General features: G+C 43.1%; 2 protein-coding genes across 5 annotated transcripts in view; both read right to left on the reverse strand.

The window, feature by feature from the left end:
• LOC135896070 (phospholipid-transporting ATPase ABCA3-like) overlaps nt 1-15805 on the reverse strand; it is a 142261-nt gene extending 126456 nt beyond the window's left edge. For all 4 annotated transcript variants that reach the window (XR_011512057.1, XR_011512055.1, XR_011512056.1 and 1 more), the window contains exons 1-4: nt 15492-15805; nt 10052-10267; nt 4521-4600; nt 2841-2990 (exon numbers count right to left, since the gene is read on the reverse strand). Coding sequence is in view for 1 of the 4 variants with exons in the window: in XM_065424403.1 (XP_065280475.1) it covers nt 2841-2990; nt 4521-4600; nt 10052-10267; nt 15492-15786 (741 nt within the window). In the remaining 3 variants the exon portion in view is untranslated. The remainder of the gene's footprint in view (nt 1-2840; nt 2991-4520; nt 4601-10051; nt 10268-15491) is intronic.
• A 4101-nt stretch (nt 15806-19906) lies between these two features.
• LOC135896088 (nose resistant to fluoxetine protein 6-like) overlaps nt 19907-27635 on the reverse strand; it is a 65120-nt gene continuing 57391 nt past the window's right edge. The window contains exons 13-16 of the mRNA XM_065424419.2: nt 27404-27524; nt 24042-24228; nt 21903-22045; nt 19907-20209 (exon numbers count right to left, since the gene is read on the reverse strand). Coding sequence (XP_065280491.1) covers nt 19907-20209; nt 21903-22045; nt 24042-24228; nt 27404-27524 — 754 coding nt within the window. The remainder of the gene's footprint in view (nt 20210-21902; nt 22046-24041; nt 24229-27403; nt 27525-27635) is intronic.

The following is a 27635-nucleotide window of genomic DNA, read 5'->3' on the forward strand; positions in this document are numbered from 1 at the left end:
TAACGGGCGCTCTTACATTCCGTAGAAAGCCACAAGAGAACATCGGGCCTTCCAGCCTTTCGATTTTTGTGACCCTCTCTCTAGAGTGCGCGTGACATATAACGCCCATTAAGAGTGCCTGGATGTCTTCATACCTAATTTTAATCCTGAAAGGAGCCGCAGAGAGACTTCAATTATTGAAAAGCTCTCATCTGTTGTGTGTTGCGTAATTCTGTCATCCTTTTCTGTCTCTCAACTTTTGCTTTGTATTCTCTTCGTGTACATATTTTATGCTCTATTAGAGTATCTATTGGCAAAATTATCTTTCTATGTGGGCGCACGTGTGTATGTGTGTATGTATGTGTAGGCATGCACTGTTTTTCCTGTGCACTGTTTTGCCGAGTGCGCCAGCACCAAAACTTTTGAGTTGTTCCTGGGCACTTTAATAATAAAACACCTTTGATTGATTGATTGATTGATTGATTGATTGATTGATTGATTGATTGATTGATTGATTGATTGATTGATTGATTGATTTCATTAACCTTTCGGGTTGCTCCTGTGCTCACGGTCCATGAAATGAAATATATTGGTGTGTACTTCGGCAAAACGCGAAGCTTCTCTTCAAAGTTAAATACGCGAAACAACGTGGCCTTCGTGCTTTTGGTATTGTTTGTCCTATATCGCAAAACTTCCACTCCCGTGTTGCTGTTGTGGAATTGCATTCGACTCTTCTGCCTTCCAATACTAGAGTATGCCTCTATAGTTTGAGGGGGGGGGGCGCAGGGGAGGGGTGAAGTGTAGATGTCGTTCCGGCCTCACCGAAAAAGTCTAGACTAAATTGATATCTATTTTCTAGCGTTGCATTTGCCCTTCTGGCGACCATAGTCCAGTCCTCTCAAATGTACCTCAACTCACGCTTTTAAAATGTGACCTTCCGTCTCGCTATGAGGTGGTCCATGCATTATACATTGCCCAAAGTTTCTTAGTCATGTTTCATTTTTCGTTCCGTGAAAGTATACCATGCAGCATTCCACATTTTCTGCGTGGTATTGTTTCATTAGAGACAGTCCCATGGCTCGACTATAAAAAAGATTTATAAGTATTCTACCTGTATTGTCTTATTTCAGAGTTCTTTTTTTTCCTGTGTTTTGTATATGTGTAGATAATCATGATGTATGATTGATTCCCTTCTACGCCTGCCTGCCTATACGCCAGCCTGTTTCCCATTTGTTCCTCCACCTCACATTGTTTTGCCTATCACATTTATCTTCTCTGTACATTTTGCCTCACGTATTACTTTCTTTAAGTGTACCAGTACAAATGCTCCGTAGCTGTTGCTGGATACTATAATAAACATTTGATTGATTGATTGATTGATTGATTGATTGATTGATTGATTGATTGATTGATTGATTGATTGATTGATTGATTGATTGATTGATTGATTGATTGATATCAGTGTTCCAGGCAGGTCTGCCCTGATCTCGAAAGAGAACTTCGCTCTGAGACCTCGAGTGATCTAAAAGACGTGGACTGCAGATGCACCAAAGCTGCCTTAACTTTCTCATTCAAGCTAGTAAATGGCTTGATTGATTGTACAGAAAAATTGAATATGGTTGGTAAAAAAATTCCGTGAAAAATAATTAGGGTGTCTACACCTCTTCATGCATCTACTAATTTTCATCTGAAAGAACCTTTTGGCCAGAATTTGGCGAATCTGCAACGAACTCTCACACCAAGTTGCTATATTTTACAAACATCTGCCCAGTTTCGCAGCAGCAGTCGAATCCTGTACACAATCTATTTACAAAAATGTCAATGTTCTTTTCTGTATATTGCATGGTAAATAGTTATCGCATATCATGTGCACTCATTATTCTTGTTTGTTGATGTGGAGTGTGTCCCAGCTAACGTTACCCAAGCTGTTTGAAGAAAGTAATGATAGAAAAGACACAGGGCAAGATACGATTATAAAATTCACGGTGCTGGGTCATCAAATGCCTATCAAACAACGCTAGGTCTTATAATTGTGTCTTCACCGTATTTTTTGAATATTCTTTTTCTTTTAACAACTTGGCTAAGTTAGCTGGGGCACCCCATATACATATCCGCCTTGTTTCATGTAACAGATACCATATTCTTGGTGTCCTTACTTACAGAAACTGTAAGTACAGTTTCTGTACAGTAAGTACTTACAGTAAGTTTTTACAGTAAGTACTTACAGAAAATGTTCCTTTTGTGTCTTATATATTATAGATTGTTCTGTTTTATTATATATATTATTTGTATTGCAAACCGCAATATGCAGTTTTTTCCTGTGTATTGATGCATGCATGTCTGTCTTAACATGCTTTGTGTCACGACATCGCTTCAGCGAATACTACACTTCTTTCATATCTTTCTAGTGTATGCCTACTCCAACCCTGAACGAGCCATAGTTGTTTTGAATGAATGAACCTATTTTCTGTGCCCAGCCAAATTCTTTGAAGTTTCCTTTGCTGCTTTCTGCTACAGTCGGGTGGATGACAATTCTCCCTTTTATAGACCTTCCTCCACCTTGCGGGCTTCCGCAGAACTGATTCGTCATATTCAATAAGAGCTCTGGTTTAGAGACACATATGACCCGATAGTTTATGTGCATGTTTTATTACGTTATTTGCTGTTTAATTACGCAGAACAACATTGCGCTTACAAGCGCCGCCTCGCGTGCATAGCAGGCGAGAAACCGACGAAACCCGCCAAACTCCGGCAAAGAAAGCTTAACTTTAAAGGCGCTGGATATCCTCGCATGCGTGTACTTTGTACGTCTTCGAAATCTGAATGTTCGAAAGGAGGAGGCAACGAACGTGGATCCTCACCCTCAGTCCACCGGAGTTCTCGTCGCACAGTCGCCAGAAGAGCATCAGTGCGGGAAAAAGGAGGCCAACTCCCAGCAGAAACAAGGATCCGATCCGGTACGGCCCGGTGTTCTCCGGGAAGTCAGGAAGGGGAAAAGGTCTGGCCGAGATCTGAAAGGCACAAACACAAGAGGCGCCGAAACCAGTCAAACTCGATAACGCTCTTAACGCACAGTAACATCTACGTGCGATAGTCAATGGGTACAGCATTGAGGTCTCGTGCTGGGAAACTCCGGCTCAATCCCTGGTCACCCTAGACCCATATGAGGTATTAGCATGAGAAAATATTCCCTACACTATCAGGGTGTATATGCACACACACGCGCGCGCATACGCACACACGCACACACGCGCACGCACATACACACACACGCACACACACACACACACACACACACACACAACCCCAAATGAGGCTGAATAGCCGGCTGGCTGGAAAATGCTTCACACGTCATCGATTCTGTCACACTGCGTGGACTGTCATAATGTTTTGTTCCTCAAAACTACTCAGAACTCACTGGTCTTAGTCCCTGCCTCAATTAGTTTGAAATGTAACAATTGTTTAGCGATAAACTGCGAACTAATCCAAGGAACGTGTGTTCGATCTCAAAGTCATCACGAAGAGCAAGCATGAGAACTTCAAGATCGTCTTTTGGATCTTGTGTTTTTTCTATCTTACCAAGACTCTGCATGATACCATGAACTTCCTTACATTGCAGGAACCTAATCTACATATATAGCTTAAAGGCACAGTAAAGGGAAAAAAAGCTGACTGAGCCATATAAATAAATTAACCATGAAATATAAAAAACGCTACCCTTACCGATACAGGAGGCCTGACTAAAAAAAGAAATTTAAAGACAGGTGACGACACTATCGTAAAATTGCCCCACCTGTTCGCTGTGACGTCGTCGATATTGACAACGTGTGCTAGGGCTTTAAATTTTTGTCGCCAAAGGTGGGCGTCTTTGTATACTGAAAGACAAGATATTGAAGTTGGCCCACTTGGAGAACATTTACTACGCACCAACAGCCCGAATACGAGAAAGCAGGGGGTGTCAGTTTGGGTGAGTTGGCCTTCCATAAATGAATTAGCGCATCTCAAGAAGAGTGAAGTAAACAAGGCGAACATGGCAAAACAGGAGTCAGGGGGGGCGCTCTTCTGTTTCCTGGTACTCGCCTTTCTTCTTTCACTCTTTATGAAATGCGGTAATTCAGGAAAACAAGAAAGCCCTTTCAAATACGTGACGTCACACTGACGTCCCGACGTTATAGTTTCGGCGGAAAATTAAAACAACAATAATACCAGAAATAACGGACCCTTAGCCTTTTATTTATTTTCTAGTAACCGACCTTTTACCGCGGAAGACAACGAAAATAGAGTTTTTAAAAATTACTGTAAAACACTAATTGATTTACCTTTTCTCTGAAATCTCTAAGATTTTCCTTCAGGGTCTCTTTTGTGAAAATTATGTTCGGGCAAACTTAGAGCAGCAAGAACTTTTGAATGTTGTAAACAGAGCTTCTTTCTTTGAATAAGTGAGAAATATTAGCATAAATTAACGTTTTGGACAACTTCCACTTTCAAACCTGTCCGCGGAATTCATCGTCAGGTTGGCAGGGCCTTTTGTTATCACTTGCCTTGATTTCATCAGCGCTGGTTGCATTGTGGAGCTTGATGTGAGCCGTGTTAATGGCAGATTGAGCCAAGTATGCGCGGCCTGAAATGAGAAATTTCTAATTAGCTTCCGAAATGCAAACTATCACCAGTTGTGCTGCTGAGGACACAGCACGTATTCGCACGCCCTATGCCGGCAATATGCAAATCACGGGGACAGCGTAAGGATTCTATTCCAATGATATTCTGTCACGCTTCGTAAGTGACTCGAGTGGCGCTTCGCCCGCGTTATCGCCAGCATCAGACGGCCGCAAACTTTGCATTCGCTTGTTTTATTTTTTTATTAGGCTTACTTACAGCGCCAGGAAGGTATTATTGTTCGGAGGTTACATCGTTGAACAAAATGCCACAAACAAATATTTCTATAACGGCAGAACAGCGAGTAGAAGAAGCTTTTAACATTGCTGCAAGAATGAAAACAAATGGAGCAACACTCATTGTTTCAATAAAGACAAAACGGCCAGTACAGCAATCTACCAATATTCAAAAGCATTATGAGGTGGTTAAGGTTAATGGTATAAAAGAGAAATTTAGGAGAGCGAAAGGAATCCTTACATTACAGCAACAACGTTCGCGCATTATGAATTTAATGTTTAGTGTTATAGCAGAAAATATATTGTTCTACCACAGAACTACTTGCTATATGAAAGTGACAACTATATAACTCCTCAGCCTTACAAGAATACTGTGAAGCTGCACCCCACCACAAAGCGAATCCGGAAAGCAGTTGTTGCATGGACTGGAGTTGTGTTTCACGTGCCTGTGTGGTTTTCACATCTGATGCATTTGCAGTGATTAAATAAAACAAGAAAGCCCGAGACAAGAAACGACCACTGGACAGGAAGGACAGGGATAATTCAGCGTGACCTGTTGTCTTTTCTCTCGGTTTTCATGTTTCTCCGCGTGCGCTGGAAATGTCATGTCGAAATTCAAACTAGCCCAGCTCTATGCCACAGGTTTTCACATATGCCAGTCCGCGCTTTCGCTCGGTAAACGTAATTTTGCGGCAGGGTTAGTGGTTGTAACTTCTTGTACCCAGTTGAACTGAGTGTGAACGAAAGTGAATAGAACGGTTTGAAAACGTTACATGCCAGTTCTCACTGCTTTCAGAAAAAAAAAGCAGAAAAAAAAGAAACTTTGATCAGACACGAAGTTTATATATTGAGAAACAGGGAGGATTGCGAGGAGCGATATGCCGGCAAATATTTACGTGTCTGTCGTCTAGGCCTGTTTAAAGGCGTTATACTAAAGGCTTCAAAAGTTTCTCCGCTTTCCTGAGAGGACCGAAATCAGTAGAGATTTGATATTTTGAAGAAAGGAAAGCCACTTTACGAGTGACTTGTTCTGATACTTGGATACATGGATGGTAGTCTGCTTTGAAAATAATTACTTTACTGTCCCTTTCTCTCAAGTTTTATGCTATTTACAACGCATTAGTTGGTTTTACCTGGTCTCATACGTATACTACGGATGGCCGGGTGTTCATATTTCGTTGAAGCATGAAGAACGTTGCTATTGATCAGCGATAACTTTTTACTCTGTATAGGTTATTTAGATCTTTCCTACAAAGTAGCTCATTCAAGCATTCCGTACTGTCATCATTCCATTATTCGCAATGTTGCTCATGTTCCTCGTTTCTCAAAGGGAGAGGTACACTATGGAGAATGGTCTTGCGAACTGAAATGTGTGTAGATGGATTACTGCCCTAGCGAAAATTCCTTCACAGTTCTGAAATGCCTCATATGCAGGCAATGTCTTACACGTGGCAATCAGAATCAGAAGTTGTTATTAGAAGTTTGATCACATTACAAGTATTTAGTATGCAGAAGTGGATTCATATATGGGCAATGTTTTAAAGTATGTGACACAATTGCAGGCAACTGGAACTCTTACCGCAACTACTCGAAAGAAACAACTTCACTCGAATTTTGGTTGTGATTCTGCGAGGTTGCACAAATCTGCTGTCTTTTGTTCGAGGAGTGTGCTTCCACTGAGTTACAGCAAAAAAGATGGTGCGAGATTTAGTCGTTTATTGGAAAAGCTGCTGCTTTTATTTCGCATTTTTATATTCTGCATCGCCAAGAAGCTCTTCGCAGGCGTCATTGTATTCGGTATGGGGAAGCATAAGATATATGCAATATTACAAGCTTATACGTCGCTCGACGACGACATGACTTGGTGGTCACACCCTTTCATGACATTAATTGTTTTAAGTATTCGTCTTTCCTAGAACAATAACCGACGGGTACCCACTGCTTAAGAATGTACAGTCGAGCTCCTCTGCAACGAAAGGACCTGTATAACGAAGGAATCATGCAGCCGTGATTCTAGTTTGAGCTGTGTGATGCGCGACTTTTACAACGAAGTAACCTTTATAAGGACGATTTTGAAGGAGCCAAGCAGTACGTTATAAATGCGTTCGATTGTAGCTTTAGAAAGTACCGGCTTATTTTGCCTCTTGCTTCAACTGAGCTGTTTTGCAGTCGTTATTACCTGTATGTTCTTCTACATGTTGATTTGGTTCCAAATGTTTGTTTTATCCTGTTACTGCGCGTTTGCTAGTTTATTATTTATATTTTCAAGATGACCGTTTCTTTATTTTCATATATTGTACTGCTTCAAACTGTTGTTATGCCTAACATTGTATTCTTCATCTTTCTGGCGAACATTGTGATTTCTATTTCTGCTGTATTGCGAAAACTCCCTGCAAGAACCCCAATACTGATAAAGGTAGGGGTATTTTAAATAAATAAATAAATAAATAAATAAATAAATAAATAAATAAGGCTATGCATGATCTGAATGTGCCGATTTATTGAACAGCGCATTTTCATCTGTATTTGCACAGGAAGACGCCACATCATCGCCATCCCTTGACAATCTCATTAACATATCAATGCCAGAAATAATTGTTAGCGAAGCAGGTATTTCTTCTTTACTAAAAAAAACTTAAAGTTTCTTCCGCATCTGATCACACTGGCATTAATAATAAAGTGTTAAAACATTTGTCACCTAGTTTATCACCTATATTGTGCGCACTTTTCTGGCAGTCTTTATCAACTAACACTATTCCGCATGACTGGAAAGTGGTGAAAGTCATACCGATTTTTAAGTCCGGAGACCGAACTCACCCATTAAATTACCGCCCCATCTCCTTTACTAGTATTATTTATAACTTACTTGAACACATCTTGTATACTGAAATCATTAACTACTTAGACGACCACAAAATTATTGTTGATTACCAACATGGCTTTCGTCGTGGTTATTCATGCGAAACACAGTTAGCCGGCTTTTTACATGACTTACATTCATACCTTGACCTAGGGTTTCAAGTTGATGCTCTCTTCCTGGATTTCTCAAAAGCTTTCGATCACGTTGCTCACGATAGACTAGTGCTGAAGCTAATGAACCTTAACATACACCCAACCGTTATTGGATGGATTAAGGATTTCCTCTCATCCAGAGTAGAATATGCGTCTGTTAACAACAGTTATTCCTCTTCTACCAAAGTAACCTCCGGTGTTCCGCCGGGCAGCGTTCTCGGCCCTTTACTTTTCTTAATCTATATTAATAACCTGCCTAACTGTGTGTCTTCCCACATCAGACTTTTTGTCGTACCTGTGTAATATATCGATTAATTTCATGCGACAATGACAAAAATATTGTTCAAACCAATCTTAACGCTATTGACACATGATGTTCAACATGGCTGATGACTCTTAATACAGCTAAAACGAAGTTATTATGATTCGCTAAGCGCAACCACCGTATTACAACATCGTACGTAATATATAACAACATAATTGAACTTACAACTTCTTATAAGTACCTTGGTGTTCACTTACAGTCTCATCTAACGTGGCATCATCACGTCCGCCTGACGTTGGCATCAGCTAACCGCTCACTAGGCCTCCTCAAACGCAACCTTAAGCATGCTCCAGCTAAACTACGCAGACTAGCATACATCACATTATTACGCCCAAAAATCGAGTATGCACCAGCTATCTGGGATCCTTGTCAAACATATGTCACCCAAGAAATCGAATCACTGCAAAACCGCGCGGCCCGGTTCGTTTTTTCTGAATATTCACCCTATACTAGCATATCAACACTAAAAGCTCGCGCTCAGCTTGACTACTTATCTCATCGCCGCAGAATTGCCCGCCTCTCTCTGCTGCACAAACCTTATCATCATCTGCACCTTCACCGTATCTTCGAACCAGTGACAGCCTTCTTTCCACGCACAGACCATATCTTCAAGACAAAACGCGTAAGTTGTCGCTCAGCTAAATATGCTAACTCCTTCGTTTCCCGAACAATTGTTGCATGGAATAACCTACCATCACACATTGCTACTCAAACCGATTTTGCAACCTTTCAGGAACTTTTACGCAATAGTTACGTGTAAATATCCACCATGTACTGTTTTAACGTTTCTTCACACGTTGTAGTGTATATATTGTTTTGATCATTTGGTTTACCGTTCTGCATGTATATTGTACAAGTGTATTCATGTGTCATTAATTTGTTAAGGTGACAGCTGACGCAGTTTAGAGCAACACCTCGTTTTACTTCTTTTATATTGTGCCTATTTAATTCCCTTAATTTGTTTTCTCAGACAGCTTTGTATTTCCTATCTGATTTTCACTTGACTAATCTATTTGTGTATTTTGCTAGACATCGTACTTTTGTATAACTTTTGTGTTTTTTGTAAAACTTTTGTACAACCTTTGTGTACTTTAGTTGTTTTTTTCGTAAGGCGCAAAGCTCGCATTTTTTCATGTATCCGTTGCCCCTATGTAATACCCCTTCGGGGGCCTTTAGGAGTATTGTGAAATCAAAATATAATAAATAAATGATCGACCGAAGGACGTTGTAGAATAAGCCTGAACGCTAATACTGTCTTTCGTGAGCTATTTAGTATTGTTCCTGATTTCTCCTAATCTCATACTGCACACAGCCTGGACGACGCCTAGGTCGGTATGTGAGCTCAAACTCTGGTGTCTAAGATGTCGTAAAAGTAAATTAGATTTACTAGAGCGAAATGTTGCACAGAAGTAATCCGACCAAAGTATACCTATGATGGATATAGACCAATTTTTCAACAGTTTGGCGCGGCTTCGTTGGTATTACGTGACAGTTTAAGTTGCCGCCTTCTTCTTAAAAAAAAACTTAGTCTTGTGCCTACTTTACAAATAACTTACCTCCAGAGTTGAAAAATATTTTACGCTCACAGTTAAAGAGCTTGTGTTTTAATATCACATGTGTTTTCCGCCCACTTAGCAATCTCCGTAAATCGAGTAATCTTAGCAAAATCAAGGAAACTTGCGAAGATTACTAAAAGGTAAAAAAGGCACCAGATACTCAAGAACAAGCCTTCTGACCAATAAATATCGCCAAGCCATTCAACTTTTTTTGGTTTTCATGATTTTGGCGGCAATGTTGCCAGCCGCTACGCTGAGGAAAGAACGAAACTCTCTGCTGTTCTCACCCCACATTTCGTTGTCAGCCTCGTGCTCGTCGTAGAACTTCGTAGGATAGCGGAACCCGATGTCCGTGCCCTTTTTTCCTGGGTTGTCGCTCTCAAAGTAGTGCAGCGTGTATGTCAGTCCGGCGTCAACGTTGTGGCCAAAGTGCACGCACGCGGCGAAGTACACGGGAGAGCAGGCGCTCACCAGGCTGGACTCGTCTTCGAACGCCTTCCGATCTGCGCCGGCGCGGTGTGACGCGAAAGCGGTCATCGTTGGGACTAAGGCGGCATTCACACCGGCGACTAGTAAAGGTCCGCGACTAGTTACTCAGGAGCTGCTCACGGCGACCCTTGTTTACACCGGCGACCACGACCTGCCCGTCCACACGCCGAAATGTCGCGTGGTTGCTGCCGATCAAGTCTACTCGCACAACCATGACCACGTAAAAAAAAATGAAAAAGAACCGCCAGCGTATTTTGATGTGCTTCTCTCGCGCCACTAATTGGTTCAGCAGCTTTTCGAATCCAGTTGCGAAACTGAAGAACCAGTCAGTGAGCGACTTCACGAAATTGGTCGCTTTTCGGCGAAAGCGACGATCTCCACCAACCTTATCGCGCGAGCTCATTCGGTCGAGTGTGAACGCCGCTTATCCTAGCGCAACCGACCGCTCGCGACCTCTCGGGCCCCTGCGAACTGCGTGGTGACAAGTTTCGTGCTTTGAAGTTATGCATGCAATCGGAATTACTTGTTTCCGAAGTGGCTATATAGCTTGGAGGGATCGCAAACACAAGTGGAGTGAGCTATAACCATTTAGACTGTCCGAGCTCCCGCTTACAGAACACTTTTGCGTAACCACCTAATCAGAGTACTAATCAGTGCTTTATGTTCAATGTGGTAGCGAGAAACTATTTTTCTAAATAAGGAAGTAGGAAGCGAGACGAGAACACAAGCATAACATACACGAGCGGTGGAGCGTCAAGTCACAAATGTGCAGCGACATCATAAAATAATAATCTTACACAGAGGGCAGTAAAATTTCTTTCTTTCTTTATTTATTTGTTGCCATTGCTAAAGATACAATGGCGGGGGCTAAGATAAAAGCTGCAGTGAGGCAGCTTGAGGTGCCCTGAGCCCTCGTGTTACATGGTGGCAGTGAGTCGCGCAATCAGCCGTCAAAACTGGGAGGTGCCATATCTTTACAACACGTAAACTGTGTTATTGAGGATAATGTTAACGTGCTTGCACAAGTGTCGGAGAAAAAATCGTTTTATTTCCTAAATTAAACGTTAACTTCTGAGGCCACTGTAGGGGAGTCCGGAATAATTCTGACCACCTGGGGTTCTTTAACGCGCACCTAGTGTACAGCACACGGGGATTTTGAATTCTGCCCCCACCGAAACGAGGCCGCCGAGGGCAGCATCGAACCTGCAACTTCGTGCTCAGCAGCGCAACGCCTTACCGCCGCCTGAGCTTTTTGCGGCGGTTCGAAATTTTGTGTTTTTTCTCACATCGTCTCTCGCGCCCGGGGTGATATTGCAAAGCTTCTCGACTAAGTACACTAACCAAGCAATCAGCAACCGCAGAGTTTGCATTATACAGACTATACAGGACAGTTTTGCACAGGGCAGTGTTGGGCTGAACTATAGCACGCCGCCATCACAGTCGCATTGGTAGAACCTGAAATGTGGTCCTAGTAAGCACGTCTAGAGCTAACATTGTGTTTTGCTTGGACTCCACAAGATCAGGCTGGCAGTGGAAACTTCAGCAACGGCGAATCGCACACAAGCCAACATAATATATTTAACATGAACATTTTCTTTGTGTTTTCAAGGAGCTTTAGAAAACCTGAAGCCTAATACAACTGACATTCTTGACCTGATTTCATATGGATTCTGTGCAAATTTTTAAATATTATTTCGAACTTGAACTTTATGGTGATCGGTCAGGAATAACAATAGATACTTCTGTTGTGCACGGTGTCGGCACCTGCTTGCTTATTGGGGTTGTGAATTTATTGCAACTGTGTTCAGTAAACATTTAAACAAAGCGGTATCAAATTTATCATCTTAATTTGTATGCTTTACTGCAACAGTACTTTTGCTGATCAATAATACTTTAGTGCTTTTTATTCCATGCTATTCATTTAATGTACTGTTTTATTTGGTACGTTATCATGAAAGATATTGGCGCATGGATTGCCTTTCCGAAGTGGGCAATCTATGTTTACCTTGATCAACTTTAATACTACTTTCCTGTTTAGTTGTTTGTTTGCTTGTTCCTTTGTTTGTCTTGCATCGCGTAAGTCCTGACAGCCCACGGTGTCTATGCTTTAAATGTATGACGCCATTTCTAACAAGATATTTAGCAGTCAGTGAAGGTTTACTGCGACGACATTCAGAGAGTTTAACAAGCATATCTTCAGAAACCTGAGCAGGACAATCCTTCAGTGGTGCAGAAACGTTATGACTTGTATTCTCGTGAGAGGGTAATTTAGCATGCCCCTCACGAGATGCTCACTTTCGGCTCATTTAAAAATTATTTGCTCTTAGATTTGACTCACAAACGCTATCTTGGCTTCGAAATTTTTTAACATTTTGTAGGCTATTAACAGTAGCAAATTCTTCGTCCTCTCTTTCTGATGTGGCTTCTCACGTGCCACAAGGCAGTGTTTTGAGTCCTCTGCTTTTTTTAATTTACATTATTGACTTACCCTCTAACATTTCCTTCTGCATGCGACTATTCGCCGATGATTACATTATAGATAAAGCTATTAAAAGTGTCGATGACCATATGTGCTTTCAAAATAATCTAAACCAAATCGATTCCTCGTGTCGAAATGGGATAATGACCTTCAACTCGTCAAAGTGCAAAATAGTTTCTTTTTCTCGTAAACAAATTCAAACTTTTCCTACTCAATAAACAACTCTCCAGTGGCTAATATAAGCATTTGGGCTTAAGTCTCATGTCTAATCTTTCATGGAAAACCCATATCACTAGCATATGCGCTAAAGCATCTCAAACACTGGGTTATTTACGTCGAAACCTACGCCACTCACCTGCTAGCACATGAAAATTAGCTTATGTAACTTTCGTCTGTCCGCAGTTTGAATTCGCTTCATCAATCTGGTCAGCTCATCAAGATTACCTAATTTCAATGTTAGAAGCAGTAAAGACCAGAGCCGCCAGATTCATCTTATCTAAATATGACCGGTACTCTAGTGTCACTCGAATTAAAGCAGACTTATCCCTTCAAGCATCATGTACCTGTAGAACAATCGCGCTGTTATGTCTGATACGCAGATGTATTTACGGCAAAATGCAACATAAATTGCTCCTTGTAACCACACTACGGACTTCCAGGCGTTTTCATAATCGTATCAGCCTCAAAGGCATGTTTGGTAGAACCAAAGCTCTTAATTCCTGAGCGTTGCCACAAACCATTGCAGTCTGGAATAATCTTTCTGATAGCCTTCTCTCCATCACTAGCCGTGAAAGAGTTCGCGAAAATTTGTAGACAACCTTCTTGTAAAGTTGTGTGGTAAGAATAGTCTAGAATTTTTATAGTAATTAACAACGTTAATTCGTTCCTGTTTGCGTTTATGTAGCTTTGTTGCACTTCCTCCCCCATCACTTAATGTTCACCTGTGGTGTAATTATAAATAAGTTATAAAACGTTTTAGTGGTGTTAATAGGCCTCTGGCCATCAAGTGCAGCAGCTTTCTATTTGTGTTCAGACATTGTGTAATTCATTACTATCATTTGTATATCTTGGTTATTTCTAGGCTGTCTTCCTGTGGTTTCACTCAAGATACAGCTACATATTTCGGCAATAAACTTTTCTTTAAGTGAGATGTATTCCTATGCTGCTTTTTATCACATCGATGTGCTACTCTATGGGTAGTTGCATAACAAAACGTAAGGCAAGTGTGTTTTCCAGTAAAACATTTAGGCACTATACTAAGCTCACACGCATAAACAATTCTGAGCACATGGGCTTATACTTTAGGGTAGATGTCTGTAACAACGCTGTAAGCTTATCGATGTTTAAATGTCGTACATCGTGCCTTGCTTTTACTTTTCACTTATTTAAAATTCTAAATTCTGGAGATTTACTTGCCGGAACAATTCTCTGATTATCAGGCATGCTGCACTGGGCGACTCCGCAACAATTTTGAACGTATGGAGTTCCTTAACGTACCCCTAAATCTAAGTACGCAAGCGTTTCTTCATTTCGCCCACACCAAAATTGGGCCGCAGCGGCCGTAATCGAAACCACGACCTCGAGCTTGATTTTCCCTCAGAAAATGTGTTTCTGCTAAATGTAAGCGTGCTCATTATCCAAGTACTCTTTATCATTCTTACATCTCACTCGCATGATTTGCATCTCGATAACTACAGTACATTCGACTACTGATAATGTTGCCGTATTTACTCACACCGTTTCTTCGTTTAGCCTTTCACTACATGTCTGTTGTACAGTTATCGTACTGCGGTCACTATTCCCTAGGTGCGACGAGTTGCGTCAGTTTTTTTTAAAGGCCTCTTGTAAAACCTTATGTTTACGCCATATGCGCAAACATTGCTTTCGAAAAAATCTCGCGAGTGTAAGCGATCGAAAGGGCAGCAAAAACGACTTGCTTCGCTTGAATAGTGCTTGAATAAACTCATTCCAGCATTTGCTTCTATGTAAATTTAACGTTCTGTTTCCATTTCTAAAGTGAGATATAAATATTGCAATGCATGTTAGTGGAGAAACTGCAAAAAAAAAAAAAAATCACCGACGTTTACGATACCCCCAAATGCGAAATTTGGGCTCAGCTATATATGTGTTGTCATTTCGCGGTATATTGGCTGGCACGGACAATCTGTTTCGTGCGGCCCGTTGTAAACGGAGCGAAGTGTGGCGTGACTACTTCGCTAATGTGGAGATCGCGAGTGGCAGCGCGTGGGTGACGCGAGGGCGCGATTCGCAGCAGCCGCTGCCGACAGACCTCGACGACGCGCGCTACTCTGGCCGTGGTCGACGCACTACGCTTTTTTTTCTCACGCTATCACCATACCCTCCTCCGCTTTCTGCCTCATGGTTCCGCTGCACCGTCTCTCCATTTTCCTCCTCGCGGCGCGCCGCATTCATTCTTTCATCCTTCTCTAGTTCGCTCGGTTAGGCCACGGGACAACGCCGACGCTCGCCACGGAAACGGGCGCCGAAGAACTGCGCTCTAATATTTTTTCTATGCTTTCAGCGAGGACAGTACCTAAATTACTGCTGTCTGACATTGCGCTCTTTCGCGCGTTCGGACATAATATGGCGGCGTGACTGGAGGTGTCACTATCCTGCACGGAAAAGAGCAGTATCGAGACACTCCGTCATGCAATGAGGAGACCGATCTTTCCCGCGTGTGAACACTCGCTTAAGCTAGAGTGGAGGACCTGATGAACCGCTCAAGCCGCATCACATACCACTTTTTGGGTACGCCGTGGCCATGAGCAGCTCATTGTAATCGTTGTCCGGGCTGTAGAACACCGAGTTGTACTCGTAGTCGTCGCCAGACTCGCCGCTGCGCCGCTGCCTGCTCCCATCGGGGCCCCTGACAAGCCGTAGATGTTGCGGCCTGTTGCCGGCGTTATTGAGTGACAGGGAGAGGGTGACCAGCAGCAGAACTGCAAGCAACTCGACGAAGGACGCCACGTACTGCCGCTTGATGCATTGCACCACCAGCGTCCGCCACAGTACGGCCGCTGTTTGTCGGGACATGTCAGTGTGGAGCCGAGACGAGAGTGATGATGATGATGATGATGTCCTAGATGAGTTTGGCGCTTACCCACTCGCGGGGATTGGCCAAGAGTCGGGCAGACTTTGCTTATGTGTTCAGAAAAGGAGGTAAAAATCTAAAATTTTGTTACATGAATTTAGGCGAGGGAAAATCGAAACGGTTCAGTAGATTGTCATGCTACGTAGAGGAGAAAAAAAATAATTATCTTTAATATATCAGACGAGAGTGACCCGTCGCCGCCTTCCGCCTTCTTTCTTGTTGAAGAAGGTGATGATGATCACCTCAAACCATGGCGCACACCCACAAAAGTCGACAGACCAACAATCGAGTGACGTAGGCTAAAATGCACTAATGGAATAAGCGTTGAAAGCTAAATAAATGCAGAGAAAGAGAGCAAAAATTAAGGTGTTCGAACAATCAGACATGGGTGGTATAGTATTTAGGTTTTAGTTCTTTTTTTTCCTACACGTGGTCAGAGGTAACGATTATCATCCTCGACTATGGCACGTCCCCTCTTCGAAAGAAGAAGCGAAACATCTTGCAGCATGAGGAAGTAGCCGTCTCTCTTGTTCGCACGCGCGCGATTGTCCATCGGAGGAACTAACTGTAATTAGAGAAGTGCCATTTCAGTGCATCTCGAACACGGCTATCAGCTCCGTATCTTGAATTGCAATGTTTATAATCTGAGAGCTACTGAACATGGACGTGCGGTAGAGAGTGTTATTTACCGATGAAAGCCTCGTGACTGGGTTTAGTGAGGATATTACGATCGAAAATAGAAATTTGAAATATATAATATAATATTAAGTTGAAGTAATTTACGAAAACAACGTCCGTAATTTAACAGCCTTTGCCCATGCAAGTATTCGTGTAAACGCAGGAAATAATTTCTGCCCTCGGGGACAACGTATGGCCGTTGTCGGAGTCTTGCTCATTTAACCTCGAACAAATCTTTCTATGGCTCTAAGTATAAGCATATATTTATTAACATTTGTGCATACTGCTGTACATAGGTGGTGACGATGGTGATAAAAGCTGTAATTAAAGCAGCTTGACTCTACCCGCATCCCCGTAGTTTACAGCGAGAGCTTAAAGGCAACCGAAATTTTGCGCCATGCACAATAAACAAAAACTGCAAGACATCAAGATTTAATTTTTAGCAAGGGAAACTAATAATAAATTTTTTAAATGAAAAGCTCAATACAGTATGCATGCAATATTAAAGGGACAACAAAGATAAACACTAAGTTTATTCTAGGGAAGTATTGTTTGAACACTAAGCTTCCTTTAAATTGGGGGAAATAAATGTTGATTCTTATCCGCATAAACAAAGCCCAAGTTCTGCCTTTTTGCATATCACGCTGGAACGACAATGCCGGGGCGTTATTATGACTGTAATATGAAGCAGCATCTGTAAATATGAAGCAGCGTTGTGAATTTTTAACAAGACACACACACACACAAACACACAAACACACACACACACACACACGCACACACACACACACACACGTACGCACACACACGTACACACACACACACACACACATGCACACACACACACATACACACATGAACACACATTGAGAATCGTGCTCAGAGAACTGTTTTAATCTATTTCACAATGGAAAACATATACACGTCCCCGAAACTCTAAGTAATAAACAAACATCTAATATGGATGGATATAAAACAAGCATGCTGAGTCACAATTAGTACCGATTCTTAGTTTCGTTTATGATTAAGCAATGAACTTTCGTAGCTACTGCGCGCTTAGGAGTAGCGTTAACGCACGTGGCCCATGCGCCCGAAAACAGGCAGAAAACATTGTTAATCCCGCTGTTTTTTTTTTTGTTATTTTGGCGCTCTAACAAAATAGCATGTTTACACAATGGGGTACAGTCGCATCCAGCGCATTGTGCAGCAAGATTACCAGGTGAACGTAGTTGCTTCCACATTTTCCTGTGTGAAAATGTGGAAATGGAAATGGAAATGTTGAGCACTTATAAATAAACTGACCTATTCTGTTGTACACGGGTTGTTCCGTCGCGCATTCTTATAGTTTTTGTAACCCATTTTTGTAACCCATTTCCACGCGGGAATCGTTCTTTTTGATTTGCTCAACAGGGCCTGGGGCTGGGCTCGACCATGTACGCCCGGGCGCGTGCTGGGCTTGGGCTTCATAACGCGGGCCCGGGCCAAAAATCAAGCCCACGCAATGCTCTACGCGGCACTTCCTAAAAAAAAATAGCGCAGCCAAATTCGAGAATGGGGCAGACGTAAAGTATATAAGTCATCAGCGACGTAGCTGTACGCATCCCTGCGTTCTTTTTTTATTACTGAACCGGCACAACAATGCCATTGCACGTTCTCCTTTACTAGCATTTGTTTCGATTTGCTGCTGCCAGTTTAGCTTACCATCATGAGTTACCCTAATACTTCAAAACTGCAACTCGCACTATTGGCTCATTTCGATAATGAAGGGAAATAAAAACTGGATTTCACAGGGGAAACACAAGTAACCAGCATTTCTTCACATTAGGCGAAAAACACAGGGCTCAAGTTCAAATATAATTTAATCATAGCAGTTGTGACACGGTCTGGTCGAGGAGCCGATTGATGTGCAGTAAGATGACATCATAAAATTCTGAAAAAGGTAGCTGCTACAAACTCAGATGTCTAACTTTTAAACTTCCGAGGTAAAGTGTGCTTGAAGCCCTTTCGCTATATTATTTAGTGAATCTGCCGCTTCTTTGAGTGATAGAACAGCGAAATGTGACCATACGGACTGTTGGAGAGATTCTCTGCTCCGTAAAGACCTAAGAAGTGCCGATATTCTTTCTGGTTTTGACAAAGATGAATTCCAGTTCGATTTTTTGTTAATCTTTTTCGATTGTCACAGTTCTTTTAAACATAGCTGCATAGAATTTATAGTAAATCCAACGTTTGGTGAATGATTATGTTGGAGACTTTTCCATGCTGGTTTTCTTCGCCTCTAAGCCAGTGTACATATACTTCATTCCACCAAGATGAGTTTGACGACGAGCTTCCAAACTCAGTGGGCTGAATAGCAGAATTTAGAAGCGACACCACTGAGTCAGCCCTCCGCTGTTCATCACAAGTGGCCAACGCTGATAAGCCTGAATTAATAGCTAATTTATAAGCTTTATAATTAATGAGTTGTGTTTGCCGTACGATAGGAGCCTGACGTGAAAGCAGTCCCGTTCAGTGGCTCTCTGCAATTTTTCTTTCTTCTATTTTATTCAAAGTTCTATAGTACATTTTTCCTCCTATTCGCGGGAGTGCACGGGTTGTACGTGAATGCTTGAATCTAACTAACCGATTCAGCATTCCTCACAACAAAGCTCGACTGCATCGTGTAGGAGAACAGTCAAGAAAGCAGCTGCATTTCTTTTTTCGAGCCCGCGGGGGTAGTACGCCGTGTACGCAGCTCGGGTGTCCTAACTTTCTGCCGAATGGTACAATCCGCAACAAACCTTTATTCTAGTGCGACTCAGGTCTCACACAGTTCCATGAATTTCGTACATTTACTAGAGGGAACTTTGGCACTATTGTCTACGGGAGCTGCAAGTATGGCGTATCAAAGAACGTGGGAATGATGGTTAGTTGTTGTTGTTGTTGTTGTTGTTGTCTGAAAATATGGCTCATATTATTGGAATGCCAGAAACATATCTGGCTTAACCGCGTGAAGGTTATTATTTGTCTCAGCGTACCATAAGTGTTGCCAGTGGCTTCGCAGTTTCTTTGATAAGAAAGGCTAATTTGCCTAAACTTCGTCTTCACTTCAAGCCGCTTTGTGAGCTTGCAAGTTGATCATTTTGACCAAGATACCTTTGTACAAACGCAACCACACGCAATAATTATGCATACTCCCAGAAACCTAGTGCTGTCATTCGATTAAAACAAACAACATTATTTACTTAAAGCGCAATAAATAACGCCACGAGAAAGCCTGAAACCACAAGCACGATGATTAGACAAATTCATTCACTAGTCTTCATTTCAATGGCAGCAGAAAAAATTGCAGCTAGGGTTTCCACGATAGTAATTTCTTGCAGCAATTTCTGCCGACAGGACCGATTAGCGCGTGTCTCGGCAGCAGCCGCCGTAGTCCGCGGTGACGCCGCCAGGCGAAGGCAACACTGCTGCCTGCAACTTGTCCGCAGCGGATGCCTCGTCAAGCAGCTCGTTCCTCTGGTTGGCTGTGAGCACGACCATAGACGATGAGCAAGACTCGTTGGTGTGTGGCTCATCGCGACCGCGTCGGTTGACGAAGCGGTTGAAACAGGAGCGCTCGATGTTCGAGAAAGGTTTCTCGCAGGCCAGGTAGAAGGCCCAGCCGAACAGGTAGCTGAGCACGGCGTTTCCCAGGAAGCTACGGACCTGCACGTGCGAGTGAGAAAAGGTGTGGTTACGAGATATCCCTTAATCTTGCTTTAATTTTACTGAAATTATCAATAAATCTTGCACTTGACAAAAAAAAATTCTTGTGCTGTTTCTAGTGAGCGAAGGACAACTATCAGTCATATTTCCAGCTTCTAGTGTAGTGAATCTAGACTCTTATAAACACCGTATTTGTGTTGAGGCTTACCACATTCTCGTATTTCCCGAGTTTCTCAATCAGTGGTGAAATTTCACTAAACTGTCGCTTACCTACATATTGAAAATCAAACACCGCCGTGCCAGCTAATTATTGAACTGGTGATGTTGTGATGGACATACAGAGCTTCAACTTCTGTAATACTTCAGTCTTGAGGCTACAATAAAATATAAATAAATAAAAGGAGCACTTTTCACCCCGGAAGGCGCCGTATATAGTCGTAACAGGAGGTATATAATCGTAACAGGAGACACAGCTGTGTCTCCTCTTACGATTGGGCAGGTGAGTCAGCGATCTTTGACCCACTCCCGCACTGCTGCAATGATCCGTTTCAGCTTTGTGAAGCTTTCAGTAACCAGCCCGCCGGACAGACCAGCTATGACGCCATTGTGTGACACGTTTAAGGAAAAATAAGTAGTTGTAAAGCGACAGTTGCTGGATGCCGCTTGACCACAGGCTACGACGACGGGATCAATAAACTCCTCGAAGAGTGCCCGTTACGACCGCTGATAGCCGGCCGAGCCGACCGTCAAGCCAACGAGTTAATTGCAGGGCCATTGAATGGGCCAAGATGCGTCAACTGAGGCAAGTTTCGGCACTCCTATCTCTGGGGCAGTGAACCGTATGTCCTCACGACAATTTAACTCAACTAGAAAAAAAATAATTGAATAAAGCAAAGCCATTAGTTTGAAACAAACTTTAAGCCGGCAGCCAGTATTGTTACTTATCTTTACTAATCCTCTTTGCTAATTTTATTTAGTTATTTATCATCACACTTTCGACACCGCTAACTGGTCGCCAATCCAGCCCTCCGGCCAAGAAGTTTGCAGATAGCTTCTATACAACAAGGTTGCCTGTGGTTGGACAAGGGGCACCCAGTGATCACGCCTAGAAATTTTACAGGTCCCCATTTCTGAGATGTGAAGCCCCATAAATAACCGAGTACCAGGCGCGGGGACATCTCTATCCACTAGAAAAACCGGTAGGTTTCCGGTGGCGCTGGGAATCGAACCTAATACCTCTCGCATACGAGGAGGATGCTTAACGCTCAGTGCTGTCACCACAGAAGTGCCAGCATGCCTCGGAAATGTATGGTCCCTCATAGACCCCCGTCTTTGGATCCACCAGGGCTCATAACGAGCCACAGTTAGCTGCTAATATGACAAGGAGTGCCCGTATTTTTCTTCAATAGCACCTCTGTTCGGTTGTGACGTGTGGCAAATTGACTTACTTTACAGATATCGTCGTTACGACGTCTTCGCAGAACAGTGCCTATACGTCCATACAAGGCGCAGGAATAATTGTGCGGACACAAACCATCGAATCGGTCAATAGCACGTAAAAGGCGAGACTAATGTCGTAAAAGCTGAGATAAACGTCGTATTCCGTTGATTATGAACGAAGTCAATGATGCAAGATGAATGGTAAAGCGAGAAGGAGGAGGATTGCAGAGTTTAGTTTGTAATTTAGACTTACAAGAAACCAATGTGCGACGTAGATCCTTTCACGTGCCATTCCAGGCGAAGCGACGAGCACAGAGAAATGAACGAGGTAGACGGAAAAGGTCAGCCGGCCAAGTGGAACAAAAGCCTCCCACGCGAGGAAACGGTTGACCGGACCTGCACAAGTGAAAACACCAGAGACAGTTACACGCAGCTACTTCACGAAGGTTGCAAAACAAATATCTGTAAGGTATATCTGTATATCTGTATCTGTAAGGTCGACCTCTCAGCTGTTATTTTATCGTTATTCTAATTAGGTTCTGGACAAATTCATGTAGCGGTCAGTGGTTTTACTACCATCTCTAGAGAGTTGCACGTCAGATAATATATGCTTTATTGCTTGATGCCATAACCACACACAGAGTGGGGAAAGATACTGTCATCGTCGTACTAATACCGAAGGAAAGTGCAGCAAACCTGCGCGACCTTGAAGAAAAACGAAGGAAGGATGGTGACGCTGCCACAGGTTCTCATTCCACCTTGTCTTGGCGTCACGGATTTTAAAAGCGTTTACATTTGCATAGATAATTATTCAAAGAAACCTAAAACTTCACTTGGCAAGCGTGGATAACATTTCCAGCTGCAAAATGACCGAAATACGAGACAATGCCTTGAAATTATCGACGTCACACAGACGTACTAGCGTTGATGTTGCGGCGTAAATAAAAAAAAAGTTGTTTTGTATTCAATTTCGCCACCAGTGATCAATATTGTCGTGCTTAACGAACAAATATATAGTTTTAAAAGAATAATTTACTAGTCTAGAATGGTTTACTCCAGCTTCTTGTGCCCCTTTGAAGTGGTAAAAATAAAGTTACGACATGAATTTCACAACCTTTGCGAATCAATTAAAAAAAATGATTGCGTAAAAGAGTAGCGTAGCAAGCAAACATTCATGAAATGTGCAGCACTGAATGAAATGTAAATGTTTAATGTTCGTATCGCACCATCCCATTCTTGTGTAAGCGATGCACCTTATGTCGGCTTTGAAAAGGAGCGTTCGCAACTTTTTTCCCCCGCACTTTTCAGTTCATCTTTCTTCAAGTTTATCCAGACCACAGCCTAAGGTCCAAACGTTTAGGACCGAGCGCCGCAGATTATCAGCGGTCAAATGACCGAACAGAGCAGCGGCAAAAGGAACAGCGACCGAGACAGCTGGATTGCTAAGGCTAGCTGCCTATCGTTTTGCTCTCTCATATAGTCGGAGCCAACCTAAGAAACGAGCGGCAAATGCATCTATGCCCAGCTCGTTGGTTATTTGCATAGGCGCGCCAGCCAATTATGCTCGATAAATTTCGTTACAAAACGTTGGAGGCACGAACTACTCTTAATATTGGCGTCTATTGGGAACCGTTTCACGCTACACCGGCGCACCAAAAACTGGACACAAAGTGAATACGCACACACAAAAAGCGTTTGCGGTAGCCGTACCTTCACTTAACGCCCGATTTACATTGCGCTAATAGCATGAATCAAGAATCTAGTAATCAACTAGCCGGTCTAACAGCATCGGGAACTGTGGCTTGAAGCACAAACGCGAAGAGGGCAGCTACAGTAGGGTTTTGTGGCCGAAGTTTGTAGTACCACGGGATAATGTAATGATTCTATCTTAATGCCACACCTTTTTCAAGCTTCGCCAGTGATCCAAGTGACACCCTACCTATGTTAGAAACTGGATCGGCCGGTCATGAACGGTGAATAATTAAGAAAGGAATAAATCGAGCGAAAAGAATCACTACATCATACCAGCCCTGAAATTTTATGTTGTCACAGTGGGTAGAATTTCTGTAATTCCCCCATGACGTGAGACATAACACTACCATTCCTGAAGCTTGCTTTTACAGCGAAGCTGCTAAAAGCTGCTTACCGTACTGCCGTGTCCGCATGTAGAAAAAAATCCCGGAGATATTACAATGTCGGGCCGACCCGCGGCGGAGGTGACGCAGGCGTTAAGCACTCTCCATACGTGGGCCGATCCCAAAGATAGTGAAATTACGGGCCGACCCGAGTAAAAGCGCAGAAACTTTTAAAAGAGAGAATCCATTATTTTCAACATCTTAAACTCAGCTACTCCCGAGTCAGTTTGTTACTCTAACGCGAAAAGGAGGCTGACCACCATGCCCCGACGCGCAGGCATACAGGACCCAGCCGATGCCCGCTGCGAAGAGCGTGCGGTGAAGCCCGTTGTACAGCACCACGTCGGCGCCAACAGGGGGTTCTCCTTTCTGCCACTTGAAGGCGCCGAACACTCCGTACACGCAGGCTGCCGTTGAGAACGACCACATGGTCAGCTGCGCCACCTGCAAAAGAACATTTTTGGGTAGAAGGTGGGCCAGTCAAGCGCTTTTCATTTTTTTCTCATCAGACCTCGTACTTTCAACGTGTTTTCAGAAATAGACTGAAACGAGTACGTGGTGTAGTGACCCTTCTGCTACATTGGTAACTGTGATGTGACCAGACCTGTTTAACTTTAATGTTTCTCAACGGTACTTTCTCCTTAATTATACACGCCCTTGTGATACGCACGTTTATGTTTTGTTTTTTGAGTGATACGTTGATAAAGCTTCCCTTCTTTTCCCATTTTTTGTTTCGTGCTGCACTCGTGCTTCAGACTTCCAGCTATATTCTGATGCACGGCTTTTTCTGCGTTAGTCTCCCTTCCAATCTTGTACCTATAATTCGCTACCTGATGCTTCGATACTGCAGGTTAAGAAAAGGTTGATAAAAAAGTTTAATTTTGCGGTGGTAAATATATTGTGCGACTGAAAACGCCAATGAATGTTACCTGCCCAAAAATTCATCGAGTCACCAACATGGAGCTGTGTGCGCAGTCAAAGTGTTCAAACTGTGATTCGTACACTCTTACCTTATCGTACCTAAAAAATTGCCCGCTAACACTCTGTTATTTCACCGCAGTAAAGCTTTTATATGCCTCCAAACGCCGCAACATAACGCAAAAAATGAGTATTCGGACAAGATGTGTCGTTACAAGTTGTATTAATAAGTTTTCCTTTACTCCTAAATGGCATTTGTTGGCTGGGATGCACTGTACCTACATTGTTCGCACTAGATTTCTATTTATAGCGCGTCTCTCCGTCTGCGTATCACTCTTAAGCTTTTGTCTCATTTCCTAGTTCTCACTTTATTTCGTTGACGGGGCGTTTCAGTCGGTTGTTATAACAGCCGTTCCATATCCGGACTTCAAATGGTCGAGAAAAACTGGAAGGAACAGTTCTTTCTGTTAATTCGATCACTAAAGCGCGCCCTTGGCTACACAAGGGCCCCTTATTGTTGCGGATCCTTACAACAAATTTATATCGCCATGGTAAGGAGGAATGACAGAAAGCTACTAGCTTTCAAATTGCTATTTGTAAAAACCAAACAGACATGCTTTCAACACCATCACTAGCAGCACATCAAGCAGGCCCAGTGTATGCCCTACGTTGCGCCCCGTCAGCCTCACCCCGGACTACACCAACTAAGATGTTGTTCTTTCTACAACGTTAGTAGCTATACGACGCGTTTCATTGCGTTGTCACCAACATTGTTCGGCATTCTTTCTGATTTGGTATACCATAAAAAAAATAAGGCTATGCAACACGCTATCTTGTTAAATTTATTTATTTCTACATGCTACAACACCATAGGAGGGGCAATGGCAAAAGCTTGCAAAAGAGAGTATAAAAGTTCGAAAGAAAAAACCTAGGGAGGCAAACGGAAAGGCTTGTAACCGACCGAAAAGTTGTGAAGGCAAAAAAAAAAGATCAGTCTCCGGCAACGAACAAATAATATAACAAACATTAACCATAATTAGAGACAACACGCCTCAGTGCAACAAATACGACTGGACACTCATTTAATGGAAGTGAGCGAATGATCGAGCTTTTGGAGATCCAACGGCCTTAGGTGCGAAGAAAGACACTTAGGTACCTTTTCTTACGTACCAAGAATTTTCACAAGAACCATGCCTAGAGAGTGATATTCCACCAGAACTTGTTAACACGACAGCGTTAAGGAGCCCGTGTCGAAGAAAATCCGGTGTAGGAGTCGACGTCCCGTGTCCGGCCACGGACATTGTTTCCGCAAAAAGATTGTTTAACCATAGATACCCAGGCTTTCCATGTGACTAGTCCAATTATCAAGCCAAAATACGTAGAAAAATCGTAAACTACGACTTACACGCAAACTGCAGACATGATAGCTCTCGGATTGTAATCTGAAGTTACGAGAAAACATAATTAATTCTGTTACGTGAAAATTGAAACAAACCACTTTTTCAGCGCTTCTACGATGCATATACCGGAGACTGCTTCCGCCATTTGCGCACGCCAGCGCGTTAACGTCTCGGAGTCCACGACGTGCGCGTGCACGTTAGAGAAAGCGTGACGTAGATAGAAACCGAGCGTCACGAAAACAGCCTTTCGGAAAAGCCCAATTCCGAAGAAAACAACGTGATAGATGCGTCGTTGACATAAGCCGAACAATTCTTTCTGATATGACAAGCTTCTGATAATTCCCTCGCAGTTTCACTCAGCGGAGAAGAGGGGAGGGGGGCGTCACTTATCTGCCGACATCTGTGATTTCCTTTACTCGCACTCGACGCACCAAAGGGTGGCTGCATAATATAATCAACGCACAGGTACACTTTCACAGTGCGTGCAAATAGCCGCGTCAGTACCCTGCAGAATTATTCCACAATACTTGAGAAACAAGTTGCATCGTGGAAACATATAGTGCAAGCCGATGCAAGTATCTGCAGTGTACCCCTGTCTTGCACTTTAACAAAGTGCGCTGCGAAGGCTTTACACACAGACAATAGCACTAACACTGTAGAGTAACCGTACGTACACAAGCGCGAGCTACCATATATCTTAACACGGCCACTCAGTTCCGCGGAAATGCGCAAGGCTGAGCTACATTTATGAAAATGCAGAAAACTGTGTCCAACCAAGCATAGTATACACGATGCCACACGGTTAGGAGTCCGACGCAGGAACACAAGACAGAGAGGAGCAGAAGCTGAGGCGTGCAGTGCTGTGCGAGTCTGCTTCTGCTCTTGTTCGTCTCGCGTGACTGCGCTTTACGTTTAGTCACGAATAAACAACACTTTCCACTATCTCGCATTCCGGAGAAACTCCCGCGGGCTTTCCTAGTGGTTTCTCGCGGTTAACCGGAAGGATGATAATATTTTTCTCTCATACCAGCTCACTCGTAGGTACGTGATGTTTCGCTGCTGAGCGTGCTACCTTTTTGTAAGCCCATCATTAAAGCGCAAGAAAAGAAGAAAAATTGGAGTGTACATTTCACCAAGCAGCCCAACGTCAGAATATACCAGTCGTCGAACTTCCAAACCAACCGCCCTCGCGAAATTTCTATCCGGCGTCAAGCCCCACCCTGCCCACGCTCGCACGAGAGACCCGTTTCATGTATAACGAGGAACGCCTCCATCGCCTTCACTCGTTGCAGCACACTCACCCTTCCGATGCGTACGCTTCGGAATCGGAGGAAAGCGAATCCCGCCAGGGCTCCGGCGACGTATGATCCGACGTGGGGGTAGGGTCGTTGATGGACCAGGTCAAGAGCTTGCATCATCTTCCTGAGAGTGAGCCACGACAACTTTGTTAACAGAGTGCGACTTTCTCATCTATACGCTTGCGTCTCGCTCACACCACGTGAAGCATTAGCTACCGTTAGCGAACTTCGGCAT

The sequence above is a fragment of the Dermacentor albipictus genome, chromosome 2, assembly GCF_038994185.2.
Source record: "Dermacentor albipictus isolate Rhodes 1998 colony chromosome 2, USDA_Dalb.pri_finalv2, whole genome shotgun sequence".
NCBI classification, from domain to species: Eukaryota; Metazoa; Arthropoda; class Arachnida; order Ixodida; family Ixodidae; genus Dermacentor; species Dermacentor albipictus.